At 45.9% G+C, this 18,376-nt stretch overlaps 1 protein-coding gene across 3 annotated transcripts in view; it reads left to right on the top strand.

Moving 5' to 3' along the window:
* The window catches only part of Tenm4 (teneurin transmembrane protein 4), a 1,383,002-nt gene that overhangs the window by 999,432 nt on the left and 365,194 nt on the right, over positions 1 to 18,376 (top strand). For all 3 annotated transcript variants that reach the window (XM_058578572.1, XM_058578574.1, XM_058578573.1), the window contains 2 exons: positions 5,481 to 5,768; positions 9,803 to 10,072. In XM_058578572.1, the coding sequence (XP_058434555.1) occupies positions 5,481 to 5,768; positions 9,803 to 10,072 (558 nt within the window). The remainder of the gene's footprint in view (positions 1 to 5,480; positions 5,769 to 9,802; positions 10,073 to 18,376) is intronic.

The following is an 18,376-nucleotide window of genomic DNA, read 5'->3' as shown; positions in this document are numbered from 1 at the left end:
AGAGTCTAGTATGAGGTGGAGATCTGGAAGAGGAGTCACCTGGAGAGAGGTGGCGTGGACTGAGGCCACAGTAGAGATCAGGGAACGTACCTCAGACTTCTCATATCCCACCTTCCTGCCCACCATCTCCTTCTGGTGCATCCCTTAAGAGATTCCAGTAAATGATGCAGAGTCTTCATGATATGAAAGAGTATGGGGAATCAGTAATGGCAGGCAGCTCTGGAGGACTGCAGTGGAGGGTATGTCTCGGGGATTCAGAGTGGGGTAGTGAGTTTTCTGCAGCAGTGAGAGAAGCAGAGGGAGAGTTAGGAAGGATCTTGAGAGGCCTGAGATGTCATGCTAGTGGGCTTTACAGGCATCGGGGAAATCAGAGGCTAGTAGATGTCTTAGTCCATTTTCTCTTGCTATCAAATACCAAAGACTGAGTAATCTATAAAGAAAGACATTATTTCTCAGTTCTGGCATCTGAAAGGCCAGTAACAAGATACCAGCACCTAGTAAATGACTTCGTGATGCGTCTTTACCTGATGGAGGGCATTGCGTGGCAAGAGAGCGCAAACTTGCATGCTTGGGTCTCTCTTCCTCTCCTTCCAAAGCCACTAAACCCATTCTGGGGTCCCCACCCTCATGACCTCATTTAACCCTAATTACCTCCCAAGGCCCCACTTCTCAATGCCATCAACATACAAATTTGAAGATTAAATTTGCAACACATGAACTTTGGGAGAATACATTCAGATCTTAGCCACCGTAGGGAAAGAACAAGCATGTTTAAGCATGGCTATGTGCCACACTGCTTCTGACCCGTGGATGGAGACCACAGAGCTCCAGGTGGGCCACTTCCCCAGCATCCCTCCCAACCTCTTGTCAGGGCCTCCCAGTCTCTGCTTCGGAGACTCTTGCCCCAAGGGGACACTTCTCCACTGTTACTCCTCTTCCACCCTACCCTCTTCTTACTCTCACTATTCAATGCCAATTTGAATGTGAGCCATGACTGACCTGTCTATTCAAATAAGTAAATATTTCCTGAATTGCTATTAAGATGAAAATATGCAGGGGTTTGGAGTGGGTAGTCCTGTTATCCCTGCCTCTGCTTTCTGACAAGAAAGATATGAGTTTGGGGACTGTGTTCTTCATAATTTGTAGTTACTGAGCCTTTGCCTTGAAGCCCGTGTCTTTAGTCAACGGGTTAAAGCTGATGTAAAGAAGTAGTCATCCTCCGGTGTAATCCCTATAGTGGTCCTCGGCCTTATAGCATAAAATTCTGTGTTGATGTACCTTCTCCAGTTATACCTGATATGTAGCTGGAGCCTTCTAAATTACACCCTTTAAGAGAAAACATGTAATTTTCTGATGACAATAATAGCTAATATATAGTGAGCACTCATTATGTACCAGGGACCATATACCAGGGGTATATATTGATGCATTTAATCTATAAAACAACCCTGAGAGTTTGCAGATGAGGAAACTAAAACACAGAGAAGTTAATCACTTATCTGGGGTTGTACAGCTAGTCAGTGGGGAATACATCTAGCCCAGTCTTTCAGATTTACTTAATACATATTAACCTACAGGGAACTACCAAGATTTTGTGTTACTTAAGAAGGAATAAAGTAGCTGCCAAACAATTCTCTTCACTTCTTCACTTAGCAGACATTCTGTGGCACTGCGGATGCCCAGCCTGCCCTCAAGGAACTGTAGTCAAAAGGAGAGGCAGACAAGAAAACAAACCATCTAGTTAGCTACATGGGCAATGATGGAATAGTGTTCCCAAAGGCAGAGAGGCCAGAGTTAATGTCTGGAAAACACAAGTGGCCCAGTAAGATGGGAAGAGATGGTCCAAATGCAGAAGAGCCTTCATTTTGGCCAAAATTAGAATTCATCCTATTGGCTCAGCAGGATTGCTAGGGAGCATAAGAAGTCAGAAGCATGACCTGGCATTGCCAATTCATCTGGACAGCTTGTAACAGCAATACCATCTAGCGGTTATATTTGTGTGCTGAGTTCAATATCCTGGGGCACCATTCTGGATCTACTAGGCAAAAACTGTGTAACTCAGGCAGGATACTCAACTTGGCAATTTCTCATCTGTAATTTGCAGATAACCATAATACCCAAATCACAGGGTTGACATAAAGATTAAAAATGATAGCAAGTGTAATAATAGTTAAAAGTAAGGACTCAATAAATATTAGCTACTAATGAAAGCATATTAGTTGTTGTTAATACTAATTTTATTATTATGAGCTATTAGTTACTAGTTCTAATAATGGTTTTAATAATTCTTATTATGCTCACCTGCATTCTTGTCACTCAGGGGTTGGAAAGGCCAGAGGGCACAGAGGCAGCAGTTGCCTTCAGGATCAAAAGCCAGTACTGTGTTGATATCAACTTGGATAGTTATAATCAGCCTTTTAAAATATATATGAGAATTTGGGCTGGGGATGTGGCTCAAGTGGTAACGCGCTTGCCTGGCATGCATGGGGCTCTGGGTTCGATCCTTAGCTCCACATAAAAATGAAAAATAAAGATGTTGTGTCCACCGAAAACTGAAAAATAAATACTAAAAAATTTTCTCTCTCTTCTCTCTCTCTTTAAAATATATATATTTTATATATATATGTGAGAATGAAATAGAAAATTGATCAGAGTTGTCTGCTCATGATGCAGTAACTTTTAGGAATCTTTTGTTTGCATCTTATATGTGGGTGTTGGGTCACATGTAAGATGTACTTTTAACTCTGGATTTCAGTCAGGAATGTTTGAAAGACCCTGGAGGAAAACTCATCATCACTGGTTTTTCCTGGGGATCTGTTTCTCAGATGTTCTGAAGACCACTGTCTTCCTGACAACCCATCAGGAGACTGAGAATCAAGACAGCAGAACTCAGGGCCATGGGTTTGGGCCCTGGTCACATGACTTGATTTCTGTGTATGCAAGGTCAAATCACAGGGATGTACTGAGAATTGGCAATCAAAAAAAAAAAGTCATTCATCAATCTATTCACCTTCACTGGCTGTAGGTACAATTGTCTCTCCATTGATACCAGTTTTGCTGCTGCTAACTCACCACATGGCCCTAGGCAGAGGACTATATGGCCCTGGGTCAATATCGCTCCATCTATGTCATGGGAATGAAAATAGTTGCCTTATATACTTCATAATTTTTATGAGGACCAATAAAACCACAAGTGTTTGCACTCTGAAAAGTGTGAAGAACTATAGAGGAGAAAGCCTACAATAGACACACAGGTCCATGATAAATCCCCCAAAACATCAAATGAAATTATAACCCCCGACCATTTCCTTGCAAAGTGGCACTGTTTACAGGTAGAACATAAGGACTTGTTGAGTGGGTCTAGAGGGTTCTTTTAAAAAGTAGATAGAATTTTGCACTGGAGCCAAGCTAAAACCTTGCCCTTGAGAGGGCCTTTGAGGTCTTAGAAGGGAAGAGAGTATCATTAGGCCAAAGAGCTCCCTCATATGTCCACGATCCCAGGCAGAACTTCTACTCTTCAGAGCAAATCTGTTGTATCAGTGTGTTTTGTTTGGCCTGAGAAGTATTTATTATTTTTAAAGGGTAATGTTTAAAACTCACACATTTTGTATCTAAATTCAAATTTCCAACTTCCCTTAAAACTCACAGGACATCCTCCCACCCCAGACTCCCCCACTGCAGCATGGGCAGGCACTGGGCACCTGCACCTGAACAGAGTCACCCTCCCTGCTGTCAGAGGCCCCACCCAGCACTGAGGCCCCAGGTGCTCTGCACTTATCATGGGGCTCTTGTTCTGCTGTTTCTCTAAATAAGACAGTGAATCCAGGAAATTTTCTGTATATCCATGTTGCTCTGAAAAAAATGAAACAATGGAAAGCCAGAAGGAGAAGTCTCCGGGTTTTAAGAAAATAAGTGTTTCAGTCAGCTTTTTCACCACTGTGACTAAAAGACCCACCAGAACAATTATAGAGGAGGGAAAGTTTATTTGGGGGCTCATGGTTTCACAGGTCTTCTTCCATAGAAGGCTGGCTCCATTCAGGGCTCAAGGTGAAGCAGGACATTATGGCGGGAGAGTGTGGTGGCTGGAAGCAGCTCATATAAAGATCAGAAAGCAGAAAGAGAGGTCTCCACTGGCCCGATACAAATATATACCCAAAGCCACACCCTCAATGCCCCACCTCCTCCTCCAGTTACCACTCAGTTAATCCCACCAGAGGATTAATTCACTGATTGGGTTAAGGATCTTATAACCCAATCATTTCTCCTCTGAACCTTCTTGCATTGTCTCTCACATGAGATTTTGAGGTGCACCTCACATTCCAAACCATAACAATAAGGATCTTACATATATCTTTTTAGGGACATTCTGCTTTCTTCCTGTACTTACCCCTTAATTTAGGGAATTGTTTGCTACCCCAGAGCTCAAGGAAGACATCTGGAAGGAGAAGAGGATAATATCACAGCTAAAAATCCCTAGATGTCAGTCAAGGGCAAAAGCATCAAGCTGGGAAAAAGAGGAACAAGGATGACAAGGAACTTCCCCAGTAAGATACCATATGCTCCATAGCTAGCCACAGATGCATGGGGCAGGCCTTGTGCTCCCAGGTGCTGGTGGTGGCACTGCTGAGACCCATGGGTCTGAAGATGGCTAGATGGAAGGATTGGAGGTTGGAGTCTTGGGAGGACAGAATAGGAAAACTCAAGCTTCAGAGACAACAGACCTGAGTTTGGGTCCTGGCTCTGAAGCTCAGTTTCCTCACCTGACACATGAGCATTGGTCAAACAGATATTCTAAGTGCCTACTGTGCCCCAGCCCTGGCTCTAGGTGCTGTGAATAAGCAGTAAACAAAACAGGTGAGGCACGTGCCTCAGGGAGCTTGCCTACTAGTGGAGGAGGCAGGCAAGAAGCAAATAATCACATAGCTACTGGGTGGGGGTGACTATGGGTTGTTTGCTTACAGCTTGACTTCTTTCCAAAACAGGTTGGAGACAGTAATGACATCTGGGGGCATATGATGATTTATTAAGATAATATATGCAAAATGTTCTTCCCAGTGCTTGCATTTATTCATTCTCCAGGAGCCTTTAAGAGTTCTGGTTCCTCCCCTGTCGCAGCTGGGATATGATGGGAACAGGGTCCAGTTCCAGCCTACAAGCATTACCAAATGCCAGGGCCCTCTGATCTTTGTTGTCAGCTCCCCTAATACCCAGCACTGGAGGAAAGGCTGGAGCATGAACAGACCAAGTAGCAGAAAGAGACAGGACTCACAACTGGAGGCCCTGGGTGCCAGTGCCCTCTGCCACAGACCAGACAACAGAGGCTTCTCCAGCCTGAGGCTCTTCACCCACTTCAGGGCGACCACCAATCCAGGGGCAGGGTAGTCCAGGGCATTGTCACCATGCCAGGTGACAATTCTGGCATTGTCTTTACCTCCCGAAGACTAGAACTCACAAGCTTCTTATGGTTTCCCCCACTCCAGTCCACCCAGTCGTGAGTGCGGCAAGGACCCAGTTGGTGGATGTGGAGGAGCGAGAGCCAGAAGCCATGGACGTGAAGGAGAGGAAGCCTTACCGCTCGCTGACCCGGCGCCGCGACGCAGAGCGCCGCTACACCAGCTCTTCTGCTGACAGCGAGGAGGGCAAAGCCCCGCAGAAGTCCTACAGCTCCAGTGAGACCCTGAAGGCCTATGACCAGGACGCCCGCCTTGCCTACAGTGGCCGCGTCAAGGACATGGTGCCGCAGGAGGCTGAGGAGTTCTGCCGCACAGGTGAGGGTGGGCCAGGCGCAGGTGGGTGCACAGGTGTGCCAAGAGGGAGCTGGGACGGGTCAAAGCAAGTCTGTACTGGGCATGTAGGTCTGGTAAAAGCCAGTCCTGTAGTTCATTCTTGGCTTATTTAAATTCTTACTCAGTCCCTGGCATAGTAATGTGTCTAGGAGCTGGGCTTCTGCATTAGAAGCTTTAGGTGTTAGGTATGAGCTGTTGCCCTACTGCAACGAATTGTTGTGAGGACTTAGTGGGATGACACTTTTTAGTGATAAGCATGGTAACACTTAGTAAGTACAGAAAACTTGGTGATTTGGAGGATCTCCTAGTACCTGACTCCTTCTCCTTCACTTTCTACATGCAGTAATCACCAGCCTGTTCATCCAATCCCAGAACACCTTTCAAATCCATCTGTCTTCTCCATTCCCTCTACCCTTCTCATTTCTGGTGATTATCAACTGTCTTGACAGATTAACCAAAACCATTCCCTTTGCTCATAGGGGATGGTTTTTGTTAATCCTTCAAGACAGAAAGGCTTCCCTTGGGCCTTTCTCAGCACCACACTAGAGTGAGCCAGGGATGACCCTGTGGTCTGGAGGCTAAGCTCCTAACCTAGCACTGGAGGGCCCTCTCTGCTCAGTTTCTGTCTTCTTAGATTTTCTGTCCCCTGCCTCTCCACACCTACCACTTATGGTCCCACCCTGCTCAACCATTCCCAGGCTGCAGTGGTAGTTGTTTCCCACTCTGGCGCCTTGGGCAGTCCTGTTTCTCTGCTTGCAGAGACTCAAGCCCTCTCTGAGGCCTGGTACGTGACAACCAGTCCTTCACAGTTCATGCTACTCACCCTGATTCTGCCCTATCCTTCTCCTCTCCAAAGACAGGGTCAATTAAGCACTATTCTGGTAATTTACATACGTTTTCACAATATTGTTTGATTCTTTCAACAACCCCTGAATCATTTGCCCAAGATCACAGAGGTAAGATGACAGAGGTCACACATACACAGAGCCACTTATGACTTTCTCATTTCTATTCCCTCCCTCAAGCCTAAATCCACATCAAAGCTGCCTTGCTAGTAAGGCCACCTCTCAGCCTTGAAAAAGCTCTTAGCTCTTCCCTTATGGCTTAAAGCTCATGCTTTGGCATCAGATGGATCTGGATTCAAATTCTGACTTTGCCATTGTTCTGACCCTTGGCTTCTTCACTGTGCCATGGGATAATAGTACCTAATAGCCAGGTGGTTGTGAGGATTGGTAAGGATCGTACATAATGCACTTGATACCAGAGCCTGGTATGAACAGATGCTTCATAAATGCTGACTGCTATTAAATTGCCATCTCTGGGTCTCAGTGAGAGGAAGAGATAAAATATCTCAAAGTTAGCTGTGTCCTGCTTGAGAGAGCTCAGAGAGCCCTTAGCTTAGATGCACCTCTCATCTGTAAGGATCATCCTGTACATTCTCATCTCATGTGCAGGCATGTGCAGAGTGGTTCATTAATTACCATCCTGGATCCTCAAAACTCCTTTGAAGGTAGAGGGTCATAGGTTATCACCCATTTTAAAGACAAGAACATTGAAGCCCAGGTGATCATCATCACAAGATTGCATAGCTAGATGTTGGGTGGGGTGGGATGTCAACCCATGTCCTGCTTCTCAAGCAAAGATGCCAAAACGTCACAAAGCAAAACAGAGCACAAGGATTTCTCACATGTTATAAAATAAATCTTCAAACTCACAAACCAGAGGAGACCGTGTATTCAACAGGATTCCTGAGCTTTTAGACTTGACTCTTACCTTGCTTTTCCTCTAGTCCCAAGATGTTTCAGCTCACTGGTATTAATGCCAATTCTGGCTGCTTAAAAGGGTTTGCAGGGTAAGCTATATGGAAATCAACGCAACCCAGGCTGTTTATGGCAAATAAATTTGATTTTTCACTTAACAGAGAAGTCATTTTTGTAACATGTGAATGGCCTCTCTTGAGAAGGCCAGCCCAGCAGAGTACAGACATAGGGTGAGGGCAGGACAGAAGTGGGGTGTATGGATCAAAGGATAGCTAGGGGAGTGTGATATGCAGAGAGGGTGGGAAGCTGGCTGGGGGATGTAGGCTCCAATTTGGAGTTTTCATTTTCTTCGAAGGAGAGAAAAATAGGAGGGCAGATTGTAGTATGCCGCACAGGGGTGATATTCAAAATGTGTAACATCTGGTCTGGCCCAGACCCCCGCCAATCAGAATGTCTGCTTGGCCACTGAGCACAGCCCAGGAGCCCCTGCTGTTGCAGGGCCTGCTAATGTTAACCATTTATGTAGTAACTGATCGTGGGGAGATTGGGAGGAGGGGTTATAGGGAAGGATCTGGAATAGCTAGAACAGAGGCTCTGAGGCACCAGGTATGTAAAAAGGCATTGGGGGCTTGGGCAGCAATTACAGAATTTACCCACCATTATGGAAGCATTCATGACTTTGTCCAAATCAAGGCTGTCAGCTTGTAGCACCTGGGGGACAGGCCCAGCATGCACCTCCCACTACCACAGCTTACCCAAGAGCTCTTTCACAGCAGTATACCAGTTGGTCTCTCCTCCACCTCCAGTCTCCCCTTATCCACATCAAAAGTACTGTCAGGGAGTGCTTGTTTATGTGTTTATTTAGCCAACTTTTCCTGAGCTCCTCCTCTGCAGCAGGCATGATAGGTATTAGACACAGATGACAAGGAGCACAGGCTTAGAAGGCCTCTGCTGGTCCCCTCCCCACCTTTCTGGCAGTGACTTCCACTTGCCTTTGCAGGCTTACCATGTTCAGTCCACCCTGGTTGCGGGATGCAACCTTTAATGCTTGGGCGTCTGCCTCTGCTGTCTTCCATCTCTGCTCCTTGCATTCACCCTCATCCTCAGACCTCTCCCCTGAGCTCCCCACCCAGCTGTCTGACTTCCTGTATCCCAGAAGCCCCCTATTCTCCCCCACCTTGGCCTTCACCCCTCAACCACATATTTGCTTGCCTCTCCCCACTTGACTGAGCTCTTTCGTGTCAGGGGCCATACCCTACTCACTGTTGCATTTCAGTAAAGGCCAGCTTTGAATTGGTGCCACCTGATATAAGTCGGTGTCTCCAGATTGTCACTTTAATTGGCATATGGCCCTTCAAGTCATTATACACTCCCTCTTCTTTACCCACAAAATACTCCTGGGCATAGTAGACTGTGGAGTAACTTTCAAGAGCAATGAAGGTGGCTGTGTTTCCCATGAAGGCAGCATCCCCTTTGTCACTCAGGTCCTAACACCTGGGTAAATAACCCTCATCCACATCTTCTCCAGCCTCAGTTTCAGGCACTTCCAGGCCTTTTTGGACCCTCAAGGGACCCATCTCTGCTGATTCCCCATTGCAGCCCCACCTGGTGAGGGAGAAGCAGGGGTAGCCTGTTTCCTTATTCAAGGCAACTTTCCTTGGACAGGCAGGACCTTCTCCATTCTAGTACTCTGGGCTCTCCCTACCAGCCAGAAAGGAACTTCTGTTTCCAAGGAGACCACCAAAGTCTCATTGCCTAGGCTTCCATCCTGTTCTGGACTTGCTGGCAAGTCCTACCTGGAAGGGGCAGACTGAAGCTCTCAATGCAATTTAATGCTCACATTTTGAGTCCCTTCTGAACACTGGACTTTGTTCTAGGCACAAGGATTTAGGAGTAAGCACATTGCCTGCCGTTGTTGAGGCCCTCTCCAGCAGAAGTGGCAGACAGCTCTATCTTAAAAGGTCCACCATGCCACAGACTGGGCAAGAACTCTGACAGGGGCTGGGTGGAAGAAGCAGGGCAGTCGGCACAGGTGTGGTATTGAGGAAAACTTCACAGAGGAGGTGCCATTTGAATTGGGCTTTAGTTACAGAGACTTTGGCCTGGTGGAGAAGGGGCAGAAGGAGCCCTTCAGTTACAGGAAACACCTCAAACCAAGGCCTGGGCAGAGAATGCCATGGTGAGCCCAGACAAGGGGCTGCAGGTGGGAGGACTATCCTCAATGCACTAACCAAGATCACCTGTGTTTTCTCGCAGGCACCAATTTCACCCTGCGAGAGCTGGGACTGGGGGAAGTGACGCCCCCTCATGGGACCCTCTACCGAACAGATATCGGCCTCCCCCACTGTGGTTACTCCATGGGGGCCAGTTCTGATGCTGACATGGAAGCCGACACTGTGCTGTCCCCTGAACACCCTGTGCGGCTATGGGGCCGGAGCACACGGTCAGGGCGCAGCTCCTGCCTGTCCAGCCGAGCCAACTCCAACCTCACACTCACCGACACAGAGCATGAGAACACAGAAACCGGTGAGTGGCTTGCTTGGCCTGTGTCGGGTGTCTGGGTTGCTGGCTAAGGCTGTAATTACAATATTGATTTTCTGTTTCATCACTTGGGACTCTGGTGAAGTTGGTGAAATTGCTTTGCTCTCAGTGGTCAAAAGTCAGAGCCTCTTCCACAGACACTGAAATATCCACCCATGGGTAACATGTCAGAGGTTGGGTTGCTGCCCTTTCCATCTGGATTAGGGAGGAACCCAAGAGGTTGGGTTATTGTTTACAAGGTGCCTACATGTGAGCAGCCAAGGGACACCAGATAGTGAGAACCCATCCCCCATAGCTTGTCCTATATTCAATCAACAGTGCCTAGACTGAATCCTGCTCACATTATCTCTGAATCCTGAGCATCTCCAGTATCTTATGTTGATCAAAGAATGGTTTACAAACAAAAACTGGCATTTGGGGCTAACTTGAATCTTGAGGTTTAGGGAGATGTTGGTCAAAGGCTACAGAGTTTCAGTTAGGAATAAGTTTATATGATCTCTTGCACATAGTGACTACAGTCATTCAGGCTGAGTATCCCTTATCTGAAGTGCTCAGGGACATAAAATTGGAGTTTTTAAGATTTGGGAATGTTTGCCTAGACTTTGCAGGTGGAGCATCTCTAATCAAAAAATCTGAAATTGGAAATGTTTCAAAAATCTGGCATTATGCTCAAAAGTTGGATTTCAAAGCATTTTAGATTTTTAGATTAGGGATCTTCAAACTATACTAACATATACTTTAAAACTGCTATCATCCCAGCAACTCCAAAGACTCAGGCAGAAGGATCACAAGTTTGAGGCCAGGCTGAGCAAGATCCTGTCTAAAAGTAAAAAAAAAAAAAAAAATTAAAAGGGCTGGGGGTGTAGCTCAGTGGTAGAGTGCCCCTGGGTCTAATCCCTGTACCAAAAAAAAAAAGTAAAAACTTGAGATTTTGCTCCAACTTCTTTGTGACCTCATGAAGTGCTGCCTCCAGATCCTTATTCCACTGAAGCTCCTTTTCTCAAAGCCCTGAAATGCTCTGGGAGAAAAACAGGGCAGCTAGTTACCCACCTCCTTGTTATGGTGGAAAGAAAGGACTCAGTTTCAGAATTTTCCTTCTTCCTCTTGAGCCCTTGCTGGCACATCTCCAAGGGGCTCTGGTCCACTCTAGTCCTGCATGGAGCCTAGCACTCAGGGAATCTCCCCTTCTGCTGCATATTTTTTTATTGATTTTTTTAAATGCACAACAGCAGAATGCATTACAATTCTTATTACACATATAGAACACAATTTTTCATATCTTTGTGTATAAAGTATATTCATGCCAATTTATGCCTTGATACATGTACTTTTTTTTTTTTCCCTCATATTATGCTCCTCCAGCCCCTGGGCAGTTTTGCCTGGCCGGGTCAGCACTGAGGCAAGTCCTGTTGTTGGGGTCTGGCTGTGAAATCTGAGGAGAGTGGAAGAGCCCAGAGACAGCCCCACTGGGTGGGGAGGGTTTTGTTTCTGGGAAGTCCACAGAGAGGGTCTGCAGGTGCTTCCACACCAGAACCCCCAGAGCGGAAGCAGTCTGCATTAGAGCAGCAAGAGCCAGCCAGAGGCCATTTCACCCTGCAGGCTCCCCGCTCCCAATGCAGGAGCCTAGGAATTGCTAGGTCAGGGTAAGCCCTGGGTCATAGATGACGGCCTAGACCAGTTAGTCTGAAAAAGAGTCTCCACCTGAGCTGTGTGAGACCAAATCCAGATTAGGATCTGGCAAGTGACAGGTCAGGGTCAGATAGGAACTTCATCCTCTTAAAGAGCTAGATGCAGCAGAGTTCCAAATGTCCATTCATCTACCCATGCCTGAGAACTCAGATATTTCTCAGGTGGCCTGTGTGTTTCTGGGACAAGAGAAAGGCAGATCGGGGATATCATCTTGGCAATGCCACCTTCCCCTGGCTCCCAACCAACCCTGTGAGAGTGCCAGTGACCTTAGTCCCTGAGGAGCTTCTCCATTACAGCAGGGAACCACCCACACCCTTTCGCTACCTTCCCACCAAGGCCTGGACTGAGCCAGTGGCCCTGCCCTCTGCCCACCCCACTATGCACCGAACCAAAGCACCAAATTGAAGGACAGAGCAAGGCCTATACAGAGAAAATGGGTCCTATATAGGGGACAGGAAGTCTCAGTTCAATGACTGGCCTGAGATGTGGCATTGGGTGAGTTCCATCCTTTCTCTGGACCTCAGTTTTCTAATATGTAGAATGGTTAAATGAAATAAATATTTTCTTTTTTCTTGGTACTGGGGATTGAACTCAGACGCACTTAACCACTGAGCCACACCCCCAGCCCATTTTTGTATTTTATTTAGAGACCTGGTCTCACTGAGTTGCTTAGTGCCTTGCTAAGTTGTTAAGACTGCCTTTGAATTCCTGATCTTCCTGCCTCAACCTCCTGAGCCACTGGGATGACAGGCATGTGCCACCATGCCCAGCTTAAATCAGTATCTTCTGTGTTCTGAAAATATTGATAGTTTTTAGGTTGGGAGGGAGAAATATTCCATAGTCAAGCAATGAGGAACCACTTGGTTAAACCAGTATGTCTACTCCAGGACTTCTCAGAACCTTTAAGATGATAGTATGCCAATTAATGGATAAATTAACAGAGGGATATATGCAGCATTCCCCAGATTGTTGACCTCAGAATCCTTTATTCTCGGAGTATCTGATGGGATCAAGTGTTTTAATAGATAGCTTTTGGTAGCAATTGAGCTGAGTGATCTGCAAGCCCTTCTAGATCTAGGATTCTGATTTAAGTACTTAAATACATAAGACGAAGATGTGCACAAGATGAAGAAACAGTAACATTGGTTATTATTCCATTACTATTAGCATTAGCATTAATAGTTGTGGCTGATGATCAGAACCCAAGCACGGCACTAAACACATTAGCTGTATGATCTCATTTGCTCCACCTACAACACTCTGAAGTCGATTTTATTATTCCCATTTCACAGAAAAAGGAAACTACATCCCAAAGAACCTAAGAAATCTCATCAGTCACATAGCTAGCAAGATGGGAATGGATTCAGTCCCGTGTGACTCTAAAACTTTGAGTCCTTTAGCCCTAGTTATTCTAGTGAATTCTCTCAGTGGCAAAATACTCAAATTGTCTGTTCTTTTGAAGGCTTCCTGCCATGATGACAAATGATCATTTCCCATAAAGTCATGACAGAGTGAAGCACGCACCGCCCACATTATTGTATATTCCCTCAGAGCTGAATTACACCTGAATTAAGCCTCTGTTGGGTGATAATGACATATCCAATGAGCCTGAAGAGTTTCAGCCTTTGATAGTGGAGACAAGGAGATGGCTGCCTGCTCTCCAGGACACGTTGCTCTCCCATTGTCCTTTTCCCCCTGGCTACAGAACTCTAAGCTCAACAACACTAGAGGATGAATGGGCAGGCAAAGGAAGAGGAGTAGAATCTAACAAAGTGCTCCTGACCCTGCTTCTGTCTCAGGCCTGGACCTCTCAGACCCACACACTCCCGTGGTGCCCGTGTGCTCTCCACTTGCCTCAATTGGGAAGTGACATTAGGGTTTTATTATAGTCAGATCTAAATAATGACAGCAGTCATAAAAGTGGCTCATCTTTATTCACTGGTCAGGTTCACCGTGTTCTTGCTCCGCTGAGGAGGCAGAGACACAGAGAGACGAAGGTTGTGCGCAGTATGCATGCCTTGTTGAGCAGGAGCCAGGCCCTATCAGGACAGTCTCAGTTCTTGCAGAACTCTCCATCCTTTCCCACCACCCTTCATCTCTTTTTTCTCCACCCATTCTCTCCTTCTCTCCATCCGACTTGGGTCTCACCATCAGAACAGGGCCCAATTCTGCTTGAACATGTTAGGCAACACCTCACAGGGTGGCCACTGCTCAGGAATCAAGGGAAGCCACAATCTCTGCGGAGGGCTTTCAGCTGCACGTGTTCAGTTGCCTTTCATCCTCTTGATAATGCAGATAATTCCCCTTTTGCTACAAGGGGAAACTGAGGTTGAAAACGTCAACTGAAATGACGACCAGCAAGTTAGCATGTTGGCAAGGCTTGGATTTGAGCTCCAGTCTCTCTGATCCTGTATTCTGAGTCCTTTGCTTGTCTCTATTTGAATCAATGAGAGGTTTTTGACTCTCAACTGAGGCCACCAAAGATGTGCAACCAAGTCCTCAGAGATCCTTGATATATAAATGTGAAATGCAAAGCATGTCCCAGCGACCTCCAGCCACAGCAGCATCGACTCTGCCTCCACACTGGGCCTTGCATTAGTCAGTCCTAATTGTCAGCAGTATTGACAGCGGCACAGGCTTTTGCTGAGGTCACAGTGATACTGCCTACAACCGCCATCGATAATAACTTTTATGGGGTCCATTAAAGCCAATTTCTGCCCCTGAAGGTTAATGTCAGCAGCTTTTATGTCACTACTTAATATCTAAAATAAATACAAAATTGACTGGGTAATGTAAACACAAATCTTCCTCCTCAGGGCCTTCAGGCAGAGCTAGTCCTCAGGCCCCTCCTGCCCTGTGGAACTGCAGGCTGGGGGCAGTGAGGAGGAGCCACATGTCAGGCACACAGTCAGCATTCAACCAATGTTTTTTAGAAGGCACAGGCTGTAGTTCAAAGTTTATTCCCAGCCACAGGGTCAGGATGACAGTGTTTCTTTTGTGGATTCATTCTGTAATTTGTTTCATAATTGTGCTGAGCTCCTCTGGCATGCCAGGCATGATTTTAGAATATAGAAACCAGCTGAAAAGGGGAGTGGCTGGAAGTAGAACCACCTGTGACTCTTTTCTATGATCAAGGTGTCACAGATTGGAAGGAACACCAGTGTACAGTCCAGTGACCTCAAATCCTGGTTGTGCCAGGTTCTAGCAACGAGACCTTGAGCAAATCACTTAACCTCTCTAAGCCTCAGTTTCCTCATTTACAAAAACAATATTCCAGTGGTTACCAGGGGCTGTAAGGAAGGGTAATTAGGAGTGATTATTTAGTGGGCACAGAGTTCCAGTTTGAAGAGAATGAGAAAGTTCTGGAGATGAATAGTGTTAGTGATTGCACAACAGTGTAAATACACGAATGCTACTGAATTATGCACTTAAAAGTCGCTAAGCTTTGTCTATATTTTATCACAATAATTAAAAAATACAAAGCTGCATGCTGTCTTCCTTCCTTGAGGTGTTGCTGTGAGCCTATACAATGCTGGTGGAGCGTCTGGTCTGTGTCGATCCTTAATTCCTGCTAGCTATTAATGTTAATTATTTAAAGAGCTGTGGGATGACAGTACAGGAGCCATTTATTTTGCCCTGAGGGCGCAAAGGCTCATTCCTTCACTCCACTCCTGTTATGCACATGGGTCTGAAGGCTTGGTGGGTCTCAATGAGCATAAGGGGTCCCAAGAGGAATTCCCAGGAGAGGCCACTGCATGAGCCAAGGTTTGGAGGCATGAAGAGGTGTTATGAGTCTGGGGAATAGTGAAAATGTGCTCCTCTCTGCATTAATCCCAGAAGCAAATTGAGATACTTACTTAGAAAAGAAACAGTGAGAGAGAATCACAGTTAACCCCCCAAATTATCAAGCAGCCTGGTGTCAAAAGGGAAATTATTAGTTAACCTAATTACGAAGCCAAATTGCATATTCAGAGCCATAGATTAGGTAAGCATCTCCAAAGCACAAGGAGAAAGGAGCTCATTACCTATTTCACTCCATTTATCCTCTGCCCTCCCTGTCCCGGTACCCATGAGACTTGGTTTTAAAAAAATATGTAATAAAATCTATCACTAAGATCCAAAATGATCAGAGTACTGCAGCAACCCTACCCATTGTCAAGGGAACACCATCTTCTAGAGCAGGAAGCTCGGCCCCATCAGCTGTCCTAGGGGTTGAACCCCACATTTGACTACTGTTCTGGTTTGGGAGCCAGACAACAGCTCAGGAATTCATACCTTTTCTTCATTTTCTAGCCAAGGATGCTGAAATTTAGAGATGGTGGGTAGTTGGGTGGCTTGTTGAAGGAGGTACAATTAGTAAATAGTAGAGCTGAGATTTGAGCCCAGATCAGTCCCACTCTGATACCCATTTTGTACTACTTTGTAGAGACCGATTTTTATTATTTCAATGCATAAAATATACAAGGTCTAGGAAATATATTGAAAATATCTAGGAATATTCTGGCTGAATCCGGAACATAAATTTATTTGTCAATGTAAGAAATTTCTGGAAAAGAAACTGAATCCACAATCTGTCAGAGCTGATAAGGACCTTGAATTCTAACAAGCGACTCTCAAACTGTGACATGTTAGGAAAAAGACATTTAAAGTCAGGATCATAGAGGCCTAAAAGTCCAACCATGAGATGTCTAGGTTTCAGAGAAGAAGTGCTGGTCCATATATTTTGAGGGATTGAAAGGACTTTACAGTAAAGAGAGGGAAAAAAGGGTCTTCTGTGTGGATGAACAGAAGAGGTGGCTTGTGAGGCTGGAACTTAAGCATGTGAAATGGGGACCGTGGAGGCAGGATGTGCTAGGAGGTAAGGTTGGCACGTCAGGTGCCTTGTCTGTGGTTACACAATTGTTCTTGAGCACTTGCTATGAGCCAGGTACTGTTTGAAATCTTGTGGTTTCAGCAATGATCAAAACTGTCCACTCTTGTGGGAATTGCATTCTAGAGGGGAGACTGATGATAAACAAATTTTAAAAACAAATTTTAAAAATTAAATTATATAGGATGTCTCAAGATGATAAGTGTTATGGAAAGGGAAGAGTGAATCCCAGCCTAGGAGCATTTGCAAATTTAAATATGGTGGTCAGAGAAAGCTTCATGGAGAAGGTGGTGTTTGAGCAAAATCTCACAGTAGGTGAGGGAGTGAGTTAGGAGGATATCTGGAAGAACAGCAAAGCTGGTGTAGGAAAGGGCAGGTACAAGGACTTCAGGCAGAGCATGTGTGGCTTGTTTGGACAGCAGCCAGGAGGCCAGTGTGGCTGGAGTAGTGGAAAAGGCCTTTTGATGACTTGGGGTTTGAATGTGTGCAGGCCATTATAGGTGACACCAAAAGAGGGTTCTGAGCTGAGGAGGGACAAGGCCTGATTAATGCCGAACAGGATCATTCCGGATGCTGTGTTGAGAGTAGACTGTAATGGGAAAATGTCAGAGGCTATTGCAGTAACCTAGAAAAGAGGCAATGGGGGTTTAGGCACGGACGAGCCATGGCGGCAGCAAGGGTGGCATCTGTACCAGAGCTTCTCTTCCCTGCTCAACCACAGGATCTTTCTAGCACTAAGGATGACCTCTAGACTCTTAGATTCTATGACCAAAATGAGCTCCTAGGTCCTTTCAGGGGAGGGGGCTCACATCCGATCCTTCTCCTAGCCTCACAGTTACTTTAGCATAGTTGCAGGGTCCTTTAGCTGCTGCCTCTCCCATGCTCTCTCTCAAGTTCAAGGCTTTGATCATGAATTGCATTCCCAGCTGTTTCTTATACCACACTCTTTCCTGCTCTTATCATCTTGGTTTCCGACCTTGTGGCTGACTCCCATCCACCCAGAGCCTTTCCTTCTCTTCCACATGAGACTCACGGTACTGTCTTGTTTTGGTATCATCTTGGCTTCCCTTTAGCTGTAATTGCAGCCCTTCCTTCTACTTGGTTGCCTCAGACTGCCTTAGTGAAGTTTAACCTTGTTCTGCCTCTCCAAAACACCTCAGTGGGAATTGCCTGTGATCTGGGAGCCAGTACCTGACAGGCATGGACATTGCCCTTCTTAGAAGTTTCTTCTCAAAGGACTTTAAGAAGTTCTGGCCCAGATCAAATGCCCGTCACATCCACTGCATACTGGCGAGTTCTGTAAGCAATACTGATCCAACTGCAGCCTGCTTCTGAACTGGGAGAGGAGGAAAAGAGAGATAGGGCAATCCAAAGCCATGCTAAATTAAGATAGATTGCATTCTAAAAACTCCGTTAAGACCCGCTGAGTGTGCAGAGAGGTGCAGCAAACAAGAATTTTGCTTTTAATTTGAGCCAACATGACTTTCAATTCCAGTGGAAGCAACGATGCGCACAATGACAAAATTCTTACCGAAAGACATTTGAGAGGCATTTTTTCCCCATCAGTAAGCTCAGCTTTGTTCCAGAGTCTATTTCAACTTTAGCTAACTCAGTATCATTTGGGGGAAGAAAGAGAATAACCAAGGGTGGGAGAAGAGCTTCCTGCCCACAGGAGCTAGTTCCAGTGCAGTTGTGTGGCATCCAGAGATGAATCCCCTTTCAACTGTAAG

Source organism: Marmota monax, unplaced genomic scaffold (genome assembly GCF_021218885.2).
Source record: "Marmota monax isolate L192 unplaced genomic scaffold, Marmota_monax_Labrador192_F-V1.1 WCK01_AAM20220418_F8-fsc00068, whole genome shotgun sequence".
NCBI lineage: Eukaryota > Metazoa > Chordata > Mammalia > Rodentia > Sciuridae > Marmota > Marmota monax.
Note: the sequence above shows the minus strand (reverse complement) of the source record. Positions and strands in the feature narration are given on the sequence as shown.